General features: G+C 43.1%; 1 protein-coding gene across 4 annotated transcripts in view; it reads right to left on the minus strand.

Annotated features, from left to right (window-relative positions):
• The window catches only part of gmip (GEM interacting protein), a 50,908-nt gene that overhangs the window by 30,398 nt on the left and 5,697 nt on the right, over positions 1-14,813 (minus strand). For 2 of the 4 annotated variants that reach the window (XM_020486241.2, XM_020486243.2), the window contains exons 2-5: positions 8,106-8,249; positions 3,406-3,493; positions 1,804-1,900; positions 1,410-1,461 (exon numbers count right to left, since the gene is read on the minus strand). In XM_020486241.2, the coding sequence (XP_020341830.2) occupies positions 1,410-1,461; positions 1,804-1,900; positions 3,406-3,493; positions 8,106-8,249 (381 nt within the window). Of the gene's footprint in view, positions 1-1,409; positions 1,462-1,803; positions 1,901-3,405; positions 3,494-6,802; positions 7,155-8,105; positions 8,250-14,813 lie in introns of those variants that run through there. The other 2 variants (XM_020486242.2, XM_031827161.1) reach the window with 2 other exon arrangements.

Consider the following 14,813-nt stretch of genomic DNA (forward strand, 5'->3'; position numbering starts at 1 on the left):
CTTCACCAATCAGGTCTTTATGGTAGAGTGGCCAGATGGAAACCACTCCTCAGTAAAAGGCACATGACAGCTCGCTTAGAGTTTGCCAAAAGGCATCTAAAGACTCTCAGCCCATGAGAAACAAGATTTTCTGGTCTGATGAAACCAAGATTGAACTTCTTGTTCTGAATGCCAAGCGTCACATTTGGAGGAAACCTGGCACAATCCCTACGGCGAAGGATGGTGGTGGCGGCATCATGCTGTGGGGGTGTTTTTTAGCGGCAGGGTCTGGGAGACTAGTCAGGATCGAGGAAAAGATGAACGGAGCAAAGTACAGAGAGATCCTTGATGAAAACCTGCTCCAGAGCGCTCAGGACCTCAGACTGGGGCAAAGGTTCACCTTCCAATAGGAGTGGCTTCGTGACAAGTCTCTGAATGTCTTCGAGTACCCCAGCCAGAGCCCGGACTTGAATCCGATCGAACATCTCTGAAGAGACCTGAAAATAGCTGTGCAGCAACGCTCCCCATCCAACATGACAGAGCTATAGAGGATCTGCAGAGAAGAATGGGAGAAACTCCCCAAATACAGGTGTGCCAAGCTTGTAGCGTTATACCCAAGAAGACTTGAGGCTGTAATCGCTGTTAAAGGTGCTTCAACAAAGTACTGAGTAAAAGGTCTGAATTCTTACGTAAATGTAATATAAAACCAATTTTTGCCTTGTCATTATGTGGTATTATGTGTAGATTGATAAGGGGAAAAAACAATTTAATACATTTTAGAATACGTAAAGGGGTCTGAATGCTTTCCGAATGCACTGTATATAAGGGGCTAGTCATACAAACCTAGCCTTATATTGTTTGCAGGTAACATACAGTACCACATCTTCTGTCTAAAATGGGTAATGGACACGAGGAACATATGGTGCTGGTGGTAGAGATTACAGAGGCGAGTCACCTTCAACACATTACAACCATTACCCCTGTCCTCTAACTACCGCTGGCTGTAATGTAACGAAATCTCTCTTAGCCTTTACAAATGCCCTGCTGCACACCGTGGATACTGAAGTCTAAGCCTAAACCACAAGGGTTTGCACATGTTACCAACTGGGCTTGAACCTGGGTCACCTGTGTGCTACATGCCTCAGCCCGCTGAGTGATAGCCTAAGTAGGTTTTAGTTGTGGGAGCTAATGCAAGTCGTCATGTCTCTGGCAAGGTTACTCATCACGCTGAACCAACAAACCTCCTCCGTTACTCACACCAGGGTTGGGGTCATTTCGAGTCAGTCTTAAGTGATTTGAATTTAAATCAAACAAAATGGAAAAACACACATGCATACAACACACCACGTTCTGCATAAGCACTTTGTGACATCTGCTGATGTAAAAAAAAAAGGGCTTTATAAATACGTGTGATTGTATTACAAACATACCTGATAGACCTCCATCTTTGTCATCACCATCTGGGGGGTAGACATCCTCACACTGCAGGGTAGAATACAGACCGTTACACAGAGAAATGGATTTGGAGACAAGACGATATACACTGTACTTCATATCAGTAGAATGTGAGCGGAACCTAAATTCAAATGACTCCCCTGTTGGCTAGTACAAACGGTACCAAAAGTATCAACACAACGGAGCACCCAGGCTCGAATTTTTTGGGGGATTGACCCACAGAGATAACATAGTAACGATTGATTGATTGATTGTTTGTTTTGAGGCTGGGTATCTGTAAAGCACTTTGTGACAACTGCTGGTGTAAAAATGGCTTTAGAAATAATGTTGATTAGTTAATTGATTGACTGATAGTACTGCTCCCCCCACCGTCACGTGATCCAGCTCGGTGTTGTCGGTGGTTTCCGTGGAGACGGTCTCAGCGATTGACTGGGAGTCAGCGTCTAGAAACATCTCCTCTACAGTGCTGATGGAGCAGAGGGCAGATACATGTTATAATGGCTTTATGAAGCCTTCGTGAACCATTTATAATTACTAGATGCTTCACTTATTCTTTCCGTGCATATTCATATTACACTTAACAAAAATATAAACGCAACATGCAACAATTTCAATGATTTTACTCAATTACAGTTCATATAAGGAAATCAGTCAATTGAAATAAATGAATTGGGCCCTAATCTATGGACTTCACATGACTGGGCAGGGGCACAGTCATGGGTGGGGAGCCAGGCCCAGCTAATCAGAATTAGTTTTCACCACAAAAGGGCTTTATTACACACAGAAATAGTCCTCAGCACCACCCCACCCTCCTCAGATGATCCCGCCGGTAAAGAAGCCGGATGTGGAGGTCCTGGGCTGGCGTGGTTACACGTGGTCTGTGGTTGTGAGGCCGGTTGAACGTACTGCCAAATTCTCTAAAATGACGTTGGAGGTGGCTTATGGTAGAGACATGTACGTTAAATTATCTGGCAACAGCTCTTGTGGACATTCCTGCAGTCAGCATGCCAATTGCACTCTCCCACAAAACTTGAGACATCTGTGGAATTGTGTTGCGTGACAAAACTGCACATTTTGGAGTGGCCTTTTATTGTCCCCAGCATAAGGTGCACATGTGTAATGATCATGCAGTTTTATCAGCTACTTGATATGCCACACATGTCAGGTGGATGGATTATCTTGGCAAAGGAGAAATGCTCACTAACAGTCAATGTAAACAAATTTGTGAACACAATTTGAGAAATATTTTTTTTTGTGAGTATGGAACATTTCTGGGATCTTTTATTTCAGCTAATGGAAACATAGGACCAACACTTTACATGTTGTGTTTATATTTGTGTTCAGAATATCTAAAAAGTTATTACTTTCAGGTCCTTACATCTGGTGACAAATGCGACATAACCCCTTTTCCACCTTCTATATAGCATTGCAATAGCTTATGAATGATTTATGAAGCACCTAAGAAACCATTATGAAGGGTTAATCTTAAATAGGACCTATCAAACTAAGGTACAGTACCAGTCAAAAGTTTGGACACACCTGGAAAATTGTACAAATAAAGAAAAACCCTTGAATGAGTTTTGACTGCCACTGTATGGACACATAGATGTAAGAGGAAGAATATACTCAGTTTATAAATCTCACGTAGGTATACATTTCCTCTTTCTGGCAACTAGCAGCAGACCCCCCCCCCAACAAATAAAAAAAGTAATCCCTGCACTAACAGTCACATTGGTCTTTCTTACTAGCTGATAATTGCCTTGTTGAGGAAAGGTTTTACATACTATGAATGTGATTGTCTCACCGAGCTACCTTAAGACGAACGCACTGTAAGTCGCTCTGCACAAGAGAGTCTGCTAAAGGACTCAAATGTAAAACATGTCAAGTTGTTCTGAAGGATGGACTGATGATGATGTGGAGGGTGACAATGGTAACAAGTGTAGATGAGTGAATCTAAAAGTCAAGACTTACGAGTTGACCAGAGAGAGTTCAAAATTATCGAAGTCCCGGAAGATCTCACTGTAGCGCTTGGTCTCCGATTTGCTGGGGACCTTCACATCTGGGGTAAAAGATGGAGGACAAACATGTGAGCAAGAGAGGCCAAATGCTCTTTTTCTTTTTCAGAAAATGAATATTACACAAAAACACACAAGTTGAAAATGCTTCTTGCAGCTCCAAAAAAGGGATCTAAAAAAGAAATATCTTCTATTTTTAGAAATTCCAAATGAAGGGGTAAACCAACAGCTGACACCCAGTTGTTAAACAATGTGCAAGGAAATAAAGACGTTTGTGGGTTTGAAGGGTGGTGGTGGTGACCGAGGCCTCAGATGTGTGATTGTATGCTCGTGTAAAATGCATTAGCTGTAACACTGTTGTCTTTCAATTCCCCAGCCTCTGGTGAAAAACGGAATATCACTTTTGGTCACCCATTAAATCACACTAAGTACTGCTGAGATGGCTCAGAATGGTTTTAAACTTCGTGTGAACGGAAGACAAGCGTATTTACTTGTTATATAACATCGAATATGGGAAGGACTGCAAATAAACGGAGAAAAAGAGAAATGCAACTCCAACAAAGGGGTTCTGTTCATTTGATACATAGAAGGTGGAAAGCATTTCCTAGGACAGACTGAATGCTGTGCTTACTACGGAGTGCAGCGTTAAGCCTGGTTTAACCAGGCTCGGCATTTACAGTACATGACTCAGCTGGGGAAAATACAGGTTGATGACACCCAAAACTGAATGATGGTACATTAACCCTGAGTGAACAACAACCAGGGTTGGGGAGTAACGGATTACATGTAATAACTGTAGTCCATTACGTTACCAGCAAAATATTGTAATCAGATTACCAATACTGTTGAAAGACTAGATGATTACTTCGAGGATTACTATTAAATTCAGAAAGGATGTTTGCGATTTTTATATATATTTTTTTACGCTTCTGTTCTCTCAGACATTAAAACCGGCATTGAAAAAGGCGCAAATGTAAGTTTGTGCCACCTGAGCGAGTCTGAACACAAGTAGAGACCGCTAAAATGACGCACCAAATGTGTTTGATGGATCGCGGGAAAAGAGCAGGAATAGGCTTTTGTAGGCTACAGGTCGTTGTGGATGGCTGTTCACAAATCTAAATGTGTATTTGAACATGATAATGGTTGAATTCAAGAAGTTTAAGCTGCTTATCAATCATTGTTTTTCAAACCAGTGGACAGCCAGTGAAATGCGCTTTTACAACAGCCGCATAGCGCGGATCCAAGCCTATGGAATAAAAGTGGGGCTTGTATTGCTCAATCTAATTCATGCTGATAAAAAAAAAAAATCTGCCATAGTCCTAATGGACACTTGCTCAAACTTGCACAATTTTGATAGATTTAAAGTGGTAATCTGTAGTTGCTACATCTATTTTGGGATTTCTAAATGATATATACTGTACCAGTCAAAGGTTTGGACAAATACTCATTCCAAGGGTTTTTCTTTCTTTTTACTATTTTCTACATTGTAGAATAATAGTGAAGACATCAAAACTATGAAATAACACATAGGGAATCATGTAGTAACCAAAAAAGTGTTAAACAAATCAAAATATATTTGAGATTCTTCAAAGTATCCACCCTTTGATGACAGCTTTGAACACTCTTGGCAAAGCATGCCATTCCATTTTTCAAATCAATGAGCCCAATCAGTCCTCCGAGACAACAAACGAGTAGGGCTGGCTAATATGTCCTTAGTTTTGGAGTCATGCTCAGGTAAATCAATTTGGCTAATCTATACTTCCATATTTCCAAGTCCTATTCTTGAAGATCACGGCATGACCGGAATTCTGATAGACTTTGGTTTTTTTAATGTAAAGATATAATTGAATCATATTATTATATGTAGTAGAAAGAAGAAGCCTACATAACCAACCTATAAAGGAAAATGTAACATCCATATATGGCCAGCTTTGTAAACTTTAACATTGATTTATCCTGCAAAAGATGTCGTTCAATTGGTAACATACATTTTTGTCTTCTTCTAATGCCTCTTAAAGGGAAAGTCCTCTAAAAGTAACAGAATGTAATCAGATTACGTTACTGAGTTTGCGTAATCCAAAAGTTACATTACTGATTACAATTTGGGACAGGTAACTTGTAACTGTAACAGAATAAATGTAGAAAGTAACCTACCCAACCCTGACTACAACCTAATGCTGTAGTCTCACTCAGACGTTTGCGGGGTAGCATCATGTGCTGAGACTGCATATGAGGCTTACAACCTATAGGGAGGGACCTGTTACAGTTGAAGCTGACAGTGTTTCACTTTAACGGCAGTCAATATGCAAAAACACTCAACTCCCAGTGTAGTTTTTTTTTCTCATCTCTCCTCCCTCTCTCGCTCTATTGTTCTGTCTCCATTTAGGTCAACCACATCCTGCTTGTGATGTGTGTCATGTTTTGCTCAGAAGACACAAAGTTCTTGTTTATTCACCTTAGCAGAGTTATGTTCATACGGCAGTAGAAGACAGGTAAGACATAGTAGAACTGTACACAACCAAGTTCAGCTCTATAGCGCAAATTACATTTAAAACCAATGATCCCTCCTACGCGGAAACTGCATTCCCGGTAAACGCTGCACATGGCGGCTCAATCAGACATTACCTTGAAATATTAAGCGAGCTCTGGTGCTGAACTTTGGCAATATGGATTGAATCGAGCCCTTAGTCTCACAGAAAGCAGGGCCCTATAGCCTACTGTGCATGGCAGAGTTATAGAGGGAGATCGAGAGTGGGTTCAAATAGTATTTGTTTTCCGTCAAACCATTTTCTCTTAAATGATGGAGACCGGCGTCCCTGACTTGATGGTTTCAAGAGCTTAATTTAGAAATATATATGTTTCACAAATGGCACACACCAACACGCAAAATGGAGGATGAGTTCAGGAGGTTCACTGATCCTGCACTGACTGGGAGGATGTAGCATGCAACCACACACGCATTCTCACACACACACACACACACGTTTGTTGTATTATTCTTGTGGGGACCAAATAATTGATTCCCATTCAAAATCCTATTTTCCTTAAACCCTAACCCTTAACCTTAATCCTAACTCCTATGCCTAAAATTGCCTTTTTCCTTGTGAGGACTGGCAAAACTTGTCCAAAGTATCCTTGTGAGAACTTCTGTTCCCCACAATGATAGTAAAACATACACATACCTTCCCTGAAACATTTTCTCACCTCCTTTTCTACCCAAATGGATGGTTTCCCAGACCCAGATGGAGACTATTCTCCATTGAGCATGCTTTGGTCCAGGAGTAGGCTTAATCTGAGCACTGAAAACTGGCCCAAATGATAACAATCTTCTGTTTTCTCTTGTTGTTACTCACCTGGGGTTTTGGAGTGCTCCTCTTTAACTTTGGGTTCTTCTTCCCTCTCCATCTCTATTTGAGACTAAATATCACAAGTGCACCTAGCCCCAAACCAGCATCAACCACAGCAACCCCATCAATCTTCCTCGCTCCACCAGCAACGTTCCATCAACCTTCTATCAATCAATCTATCAATTCCATCAACGTTAGCAATGCGTACTCGTACACATGACAAACAACAGCTACAGAGCAGGAAATGGGCTTGATTTCCTCTAGTTGCACTCAATCACACTAACATTTGACTAGCACAATGCTGTTGTCTGGTAAAGTGCCTGGGTCTGACCCTTCTCTTCTTGTTCTCTCAGATTTCTCTTCCTCTAGTGCAGAGCAAGGTTGGCCAATACGGTTTCACCATCATGAGAAGAGGAAGTGTGACTGTCAATCTAGGTCACACCTAGGTTGTCATACCGAAAGTAGCTAGATATGTGTGAGAGGGTGGAGGAGGAAAAAGAGAGAGAGAGAAAGTGAGCTGGCCTCTGTGTTAGACTGTTTGTGTTGTGACCTCTGTGTTAGACTGTTTGTGTTGTGACCTCTGTGTTAGACTGTTTGTGTTGTGACCTCTGTGTTAGACTGTTTGTGTTGTGACCTCTGTGTTAGACTGTTTGTGTTGTGACCTCTGTGTTAGACTGTTTGTGTTGTGACCTCTCTGTTAGACTGTTTGTGTTGTGACCTCTCTGTTAGACTGTTTGTGTTGTGACCTCTCTGTTAGACTGTTTGTGTTGTGACCTCTCTGTTAGACTGTTTGTTGTGCAGATGTTCAAAGAACAAATGTTGAGCTCTAAAATGATCTCTCTCATGGGTGTTGAAAGCTGAATGATATTGATACTACATTTGAGGCGGCAGGTTGCCTAGCGGTTAGAGCGTTGAGCCAGTAACCAAAAGGTTGCTGGATCGATTCCCCGAGCTGACAAGGTAAAAATCTGGTGTTCTGAACAAGGAAGTTAACCCACTGCAGCCCGGTAGGCCGTCGTTGTAAATAATATTTTGTTCTTAACTGACTTGCCTAGACAAATAAAGGTTCAATTTAAAAAATGCACATCTTAACATCAACCTCTTGAGATTACAGCCCTCACCAGTGTTGCAGTTAACATTTTGAAATGGGAATACTAATTGTACCTTTAAATAACTGTAACTGTATCCAATAACAACATAGGTTTTCTTTTTCTGCTGCAAACATTTTGCTACAGTGTGACCTACACAACCCATGATAGTGAGGTAAGAATGTCCAGGAGATATAATCTAGAGGCTGAGACTGACTGACCTGTGAGGGAGAGACGCAGCATGGTGAAGGCGTGGCTGACTGGAGCCCGACCCGTGGATGGGTAGCATTCCGCCAGGGGCTGGAGAGACTGCTGTAGGGCCTGGAGCCCCATGGACACATTCAGCTGGTTAGGACCATCCAGCTCTGGGACGGAGAGGAGGAATGAGGGAGGGAAAGAGAGAGAAAACATTTAGATTGAGAGAGATGGAGAGAGAGAAAGAGAGAGAGAGAGAGAGAGAGAGAAGAAAAACCTGTCGCACAATTGGTATTATGCACTGTAAAAAATGTTATCAAATAAAAGTTGTCTGTGTGTGTTTGTGTGGTAAACACTATTGAAATGTTTCTATAGTCAATTTGCATAGTGGCGACCCGTCATTCAGGGCAGGGGTGGCAGAGTAGCAATTACTGGCAGGGCCACTCTAGGACATTTAGAGACTTGTCCCGAAGCCAACCCTGCGTTGTTTTGCTTCGTGTTGTTGTCCTGTTGGAAGGTGACCCTTATCCCCAGTCTGAGCTCCTGAGCGCTCTGGAGCAGGTTTTCATCAAGGATCTCTCTGTAATTTGCTCCGTTCAACTTTGCCTCGAGCCAGACTAGTCTCTCAGTCCCTGCCGATGAAAAACACCCCCACAGCATGATGCTGCCACCACCATGCTTCACCTTAGGGATGGTGCCAGATTTCTTCCAGACGTGATGCTTGGCATTCAGGCCAAAGAGATCAATTTTAGTTTCATCAGACCAGAGAATCTTGTATCTCATGGTCTGAAAGTCTTTAGGTGCCTTTTGGCAACCTCCAAGCGGACTGTCATGTGCCTTTTACAGAGGAGTGGCTTCCGTCTGGCCACTCTATCATAAAGGCCTGATTGGTGAAGTGCTGCAGAGATGGTTGTCCTTCTGGAAGGTTCTCCCATCTCCACAGAGGAACTCTGGAGCTCTGTTAGAGTGACCATCGGGTTCTTGGTCACCTCCCTGACCAAGGCCCTTCTCTCCAGATTGCTCAGTTTGGCCGGGTGGCCAGCTCTAGGAAGAGTATTGGTGGTTTCAACCTTCTTCCATTTAAGAATGATGGAGGCCATTGTGTTCTTGGGAACCTTCAATGCTGCAGAAATGTTTTGGTACCCTTCCCCAGATCTGTGCCTCGACACAATGCTGTCTCTGAGATCTACGGGCAATTCCTTTGACTTCATGGCTTGTTTTTTGCTCTGACATGCACTGTCAACTGTGGGACCTTATATAGACAGGTGTGTGCTTTTCCAAATCATGTCCAATCAATTGAATTTACCACAGGTGGACTCCAATCAAGTGGTAGAAACATCTCAAAGATGATAAATGGAAACTGGATGCACCTGAGCTCAATTTCGAGTCTGAATACTTATGTAAACAAGGTAACTGTTTTTTTTATTTTTAATACATTTGCAGAACAATCTAAAAACATGTTTTCGCTTGCCATTATGGGGTAGTGTGTGTTGATTTCTGAGTATTTGTTTTTATCTTATCCATTTTAGAATAAGGCTGTAACATAACAACAAAAAAGTCAAGGGGTCTGAATACTTTCCGAAGGCACTGTATATATTTTTTGTAGTTGCTTGTTTTGCATGTTATATTGGCATTAATAGGTGTCATATATCAGTCTGCAAACTGTAAAAATATATATATATTTTGAGTTAAAAAATCTGGATACAAAAATGATCTCCTTTTTGAGTAAGGCACCTCCAAAATGCAGGTGATACACCTGCCCTGAATGATGGGTCGCCACTGAATTGGCATATCAGACAGTATACCCACTGGCCCTGCAACTTGCAATGGAATCAGAAGTAGGATGGCGACCCCTTGAGGCGTGCCCGGAAGTCGCATGAAGTATGCAAGTTCTTGAATGGTTTGAAAATCGAACAATCATGACCCTGATTGGGCCCACTGGGAAACAACTAGGTCCATTACCAAGTGCATACAATCCCATCTTATTCGGTTTAAACTGCAATATTACACCTCATATTTAAGACCTTCATAGTCACAAATTTTGAGATGTACGGAGCTCAATTTGGCCTCTTCACGCCTCCAGATGCTCCGTAATTGCGTCACACCATCCATATGGTGCCTCCGACCACATTTTCATATCAAGCATAAATTGTCTCTTAACCACAGGCACTCCGTTACGTTGCGCTGGATGTCTTAAATTTCAATGGGGACGTCCACAACGCAAGAGTGGAATCTCAACGAACTCTTGCAGTTGAAGGCTCCGTGATACAGACGCCACATACTTTGAATTTTTCCAACCTTTGCCCCATCTTCAGTTAATAAAAGCCAATTGATGTTTGATCCGATAATGTGGTCATAGGCGCCATATGGATGGTGTGACACAATTGCGGAGCCTCCGGAGGCATGAAGAGGCCAAATTGAGCTCTGTACCTCTCAAATGTTGGATCAATGAGGAGGGCTCCTTATAGCTACGCATTGACATGATTGGTTGGCGGTAGGTGAGGGCCTGAGGTCCGGTATAAACACAAACTCACTTCCTTGACATCAGCTCTGCGCTGCTCCGCAAAGCGCAAGACGTATGAATGGCCTGACTTCTGCCATATCACCATAAAATGCTGCACGGTCAATGCAGATGTCAGATTGAACATGCAGCGCCTTTAATGTCTACATGCAGATTGTGGTTACTACATACCACATCAACTACATTCTGCGCCCACTACACGTCACTTACTACATGCCGTGCCCACTGCCATTGTGCTGCTAGCGCAGTCTTTGGCACACATTCCAGCACACTAGGTGTCGGTGCAAATTTGGATGCCAACGACAAAAAACCCAACCGAGGGAGGCTGCTAGCTAGCTAAGGGACACTGGTACACAGTGGCCTTCGCCGCCCGCCTGCCGAGCACTGTTTCCTGCAGTTCTGTTAACATTACGGTGAGGGAAGTCGTTAGCTAATCAAGTGCTATATTTTTAGCTAAGTTGCGAAGGATGTCCTCTGACAGTCTTAGAATGTTATCGGTGGTTGATCTTGTTTTCCTGAAGCCAGCTTGGTGGATTCCAAGGAGGCCCATTCCCTCAGTGTGGCCGCTCAGTCTTTGGGTGAGTGCTCTCTCAAACAGCTTCCCCACATGACTGAGGAGGCTGATTGGTCTATAACTTGTGACATTGTATGGATCACTGTGACAACTGCAGATTTCCAAGGTAGGGGAAAGTAGCCTTCCGTGAGGCATGCTGTGAAGAGGTTAGAAAGGAGGTGCAGGTATTCATCAGGTGCTTGTTTGATGAGTGTGCTGTCAATGTTGTCTTCCCTGGTGCTTTGTTTTTTTTCAAGTGAGTCTTGATTTCTTCAACGTTAACAGAGCCGGTGAGGGGATGGTCTACTGGTGTCGGATTTGAGGTGGGCAGAGCCAAGCGTTCTAGCATTTATTTGCCTATTAACCGTTAGGGAACACCTACTCTGAAATGTAATAACTCAATTCGCCCTTGCACCCTTTCTAAACAACGCAATTGTGTAAAAACTTTGGAAAGAGGTAAAGTCTACAAAACGCAGTCCACTCTGTTTGTTACACATTTTTGTTTTGGAAATGGAAAACTGTTTGGAGATCAAATGTTTCATTGACGAGAAAATGAGCAGAATGTCAGCAGAAATTGATCTCGCTCCATCTTCTCCAACAGCAGGCCAATGGGCTTCCTTTCATCGCCATTCTTGGGCAGTGAGTGGAAACGGCAACCGGATGCTTGACATTTATACATCAATTAAATATCTGTCTCGTTGTTCGTCGGGGGACAGTAGGAGGGGAGAAAGGACGGGAGAATGGTTGTGCGACTGCTCATGCTCTCAAAATGTCGGCGCCAGGAAAATACACATTTCCGAGGTGAGCAGGACGATTATGAGATGGAGTTACGTCAGGATGCCACCGGGCCACAAGTAAAGTTGGGAGAAGAGGAATCTTGGGATAGGGACACAGAGAGGTGGATTTCTGAGGAGGAATGGAGGAGGAGAAAAGAGGAAGAAGAGGTGGAAGAGAATGAGGAAAGCAGAGGTGAATCTGAGGAAGATGGCGATACAAATGGAGATCGGGTGTTGAAGTAGATTGGTGTCAAGTGCAAACAGTGAGTTCTTGAGGTAAAATGGAAGTGAATGAGGGTGAGTTAAGTGAGGTGGAAGGTGTGGTGAAGAGCTCAGACGCCGAGCCTGGCATCAGTAGACATGATAAAGAAGAATCTGGTCCAGTAGGAGTGACATTTTTGGAGAAAGTGGATCCTTGACCTTTTGGTGGATCCATTTGTGGTTTCAGGGTGGGTGGGAAAGGAGTTGGGTACAGTTGAATCAGTGAAGGTAACCTGTAGTGGACTTGTTTTCTGACCAGAGGGAGCGGGTGCTCCGTGTCATGCTTTGCTCTTGGGAAAAGGGCACCAATGAAATGAGTGATTTCTGGGGTAGCGTTAAGTGTGAAGGTGGAGCAATAGAAGTTGAAGATGCCTGCTGTTTGGTGCAAAGCAGACCCGGTGGTGAAACAGAGGATTAACTGTCAGTCCTTTTGAGTTTTGAGTCAGTCTTTACCTGACAAAGTCATGTTAGGATATCCAGTACATTCGGAAAGTATTCAAACACCTTCACTTTTTCCACATTTGTGAAATACATAAGTATTTCAGACCCTTTCCTCAGTACTTTGTTGAAGCACCTTTAGCAGCGATTACAGCCTCGAGTCTTCTTGGGTATGATACTACAAGCTTGGCACACCTGTTTTGGGGAGTTTCTTCCATTCTTCTCTGCAGATCCTCTCAAGCTCTATGAGGTCGGATGGGGAGTCGCTGCACAGCTATTTTCAGGTCTCTCTAGAGATTTTCAATCGGGTTAAAGTCCGGGCTCTGGTTTGGGTCACTCAAGACATTCAGAGACCTGTCCCGAAGCCACTCCTGTGTTGTCTTGGTTATGTGCTTAAGGTCATTGTCCTGTTGGATGGTGAACCTTCACCCCAGTCTGAGGTCCTGAGCGCTCTGGAGCAGGTTTTCATCAAGGATCTCTCTGTACTTTGCTCCGTTCATCTTTCCCTTGATCCTGACAAGTCTGCCAGTCCCTGCCATTGAAAAACATTCCCACAGCATGATACTGCCACCACCATGCTTCACCATAGGGATGGTGCCAGGTTTCCTCCGGGACGTGACGCTTGGCATTCAGGTCAAAGAGTTCAATCTTAGTTTAATCAGACCAGAGTCTTTTGGGTGCCTTTTGGCAAATCAATTTCGAGTCATCGCAAAGGGTCGGAATACTTACAGTGCCTTGCGAAAGTATTCGGCCCCCTTGAACATTGCGACCTTTTGCCACATTTCAGGCTTCAGACATAAAGATATAAAACTGTATTTTTTTGTGAAGAATCAACAACAAGTGGGACACAATCATGAAGTGGAACGACATTTATTGGATATTTCAAACTTTTTGAACAAATCAAAAACTGAAAAATTGGGCGTGCAAAATTATTCAGCCCCCTTAAGTTAATACTTTGTAGCGCCACCTTTTGCTGCGATTACAGCTGTAAGTCGCTTGGGGTATGTCTCTATCAGTTTTGCACATCGAGAGACTGACATTTTTTCCCATTCCTCCTTGCAAAACAGCTCGAGCTCAGTGAGGTTGGATGGAGAGCATTTGTGAACAGCAGTTTTCAGTTCTTTCCACAGATTCTCAATTGGATTCAGGTCTGGACTTTGACTTGGCCATTCTAACACCTGGATATGTTTATTTTTGACCCATTCCATTGTAGATTTTGCTTTATGTTTTGGATCATTGTCTTGTTGGAAGACAAATCTCCGTCCCAGTCTCAGGTCTTTTGCAGACTCCATCAGGTTTTCTTCCAGAATGGTCCTGTATTTGGCTCCATCCATCTTCCCATCAATTTTAACCATCTTCCCTGTCCCTGCTGAAGAAAAGCAGGCCCAAACCATGATGCTGCCACCACCATGTTTGACAGTGGGGATGGTGTGTTCAGGGTGTTGCTTTTACACCAAACATAACATTTTGCATTGTTGCCAAAAAGTTCAATTTTGGTTTAATCTGACCAGAGCACCTTCTTCCACATGTTTGGTGTGTCTCCCAGGTGGCTTGTGGCAAACTTTAAACAACACTTTTTATGGATATCTTTAAGAAATGGCTTTCTTCTTGCCACTCTTCCATAAAGGCCAGATTTGTGCAATATACGACTGATTGTTGTCCTATGGACAGAGTCTCCCACCTCAGCTGTAGATCTCTGCAGTTCATCCAGAGTGATCATGGGCCTCTTGGCTGCATCTCTGATCAGTCTTCTCCTTGTATGAGCTGAAAGTTTAGAGGGACGGCCAGGTCTTGGTAGATTTGCAGTGGTCTGATACTCCTTCCATTTCAATATTATCGCTTGCACAGTGCTCCTTGGGATGTTTAAAGCTTGGGAAATCTTTTTGTATCCAAATCCAGCTTTAAACTTCTTCACAACAGTATCTCGGACCTGCCTGGTGTGTTCCTTGTTCTTCATGATGCTCTCTGCGCTTTTAACGGACCTCTGAGACTATCACAGTGCAGGTGCATTTATACGGAGACTTGATTACACACAGGTGGATTGTATTTATCATCATTAGTCATTTAGGTCAACATTGGATCATTCAGAGATCCTCACTGAACTTCTGGAGAGAGTTTGCTGTACTGAAAGTAAAGGGGCTGAACAATTTTGCAAGCCCAATTTTTCAGATTTTGATTTGTTAAT

Source organism: Oncorhynchus kisutch, linkage group LG6 (genome assembly GCF_002021735.2).
Source record: "Oncorhynchus kisutch isolate 150728-3 linkage group LG6, Okis_V2, whole genome shotgun sequence".
Taxonomy (NCBI): Eukaryota; Metazoa; Chordata; class Actinopteri; order Salmoniformes; family Salmonidae; genus Oncorhynchus; species Oncorhynchus kisutch.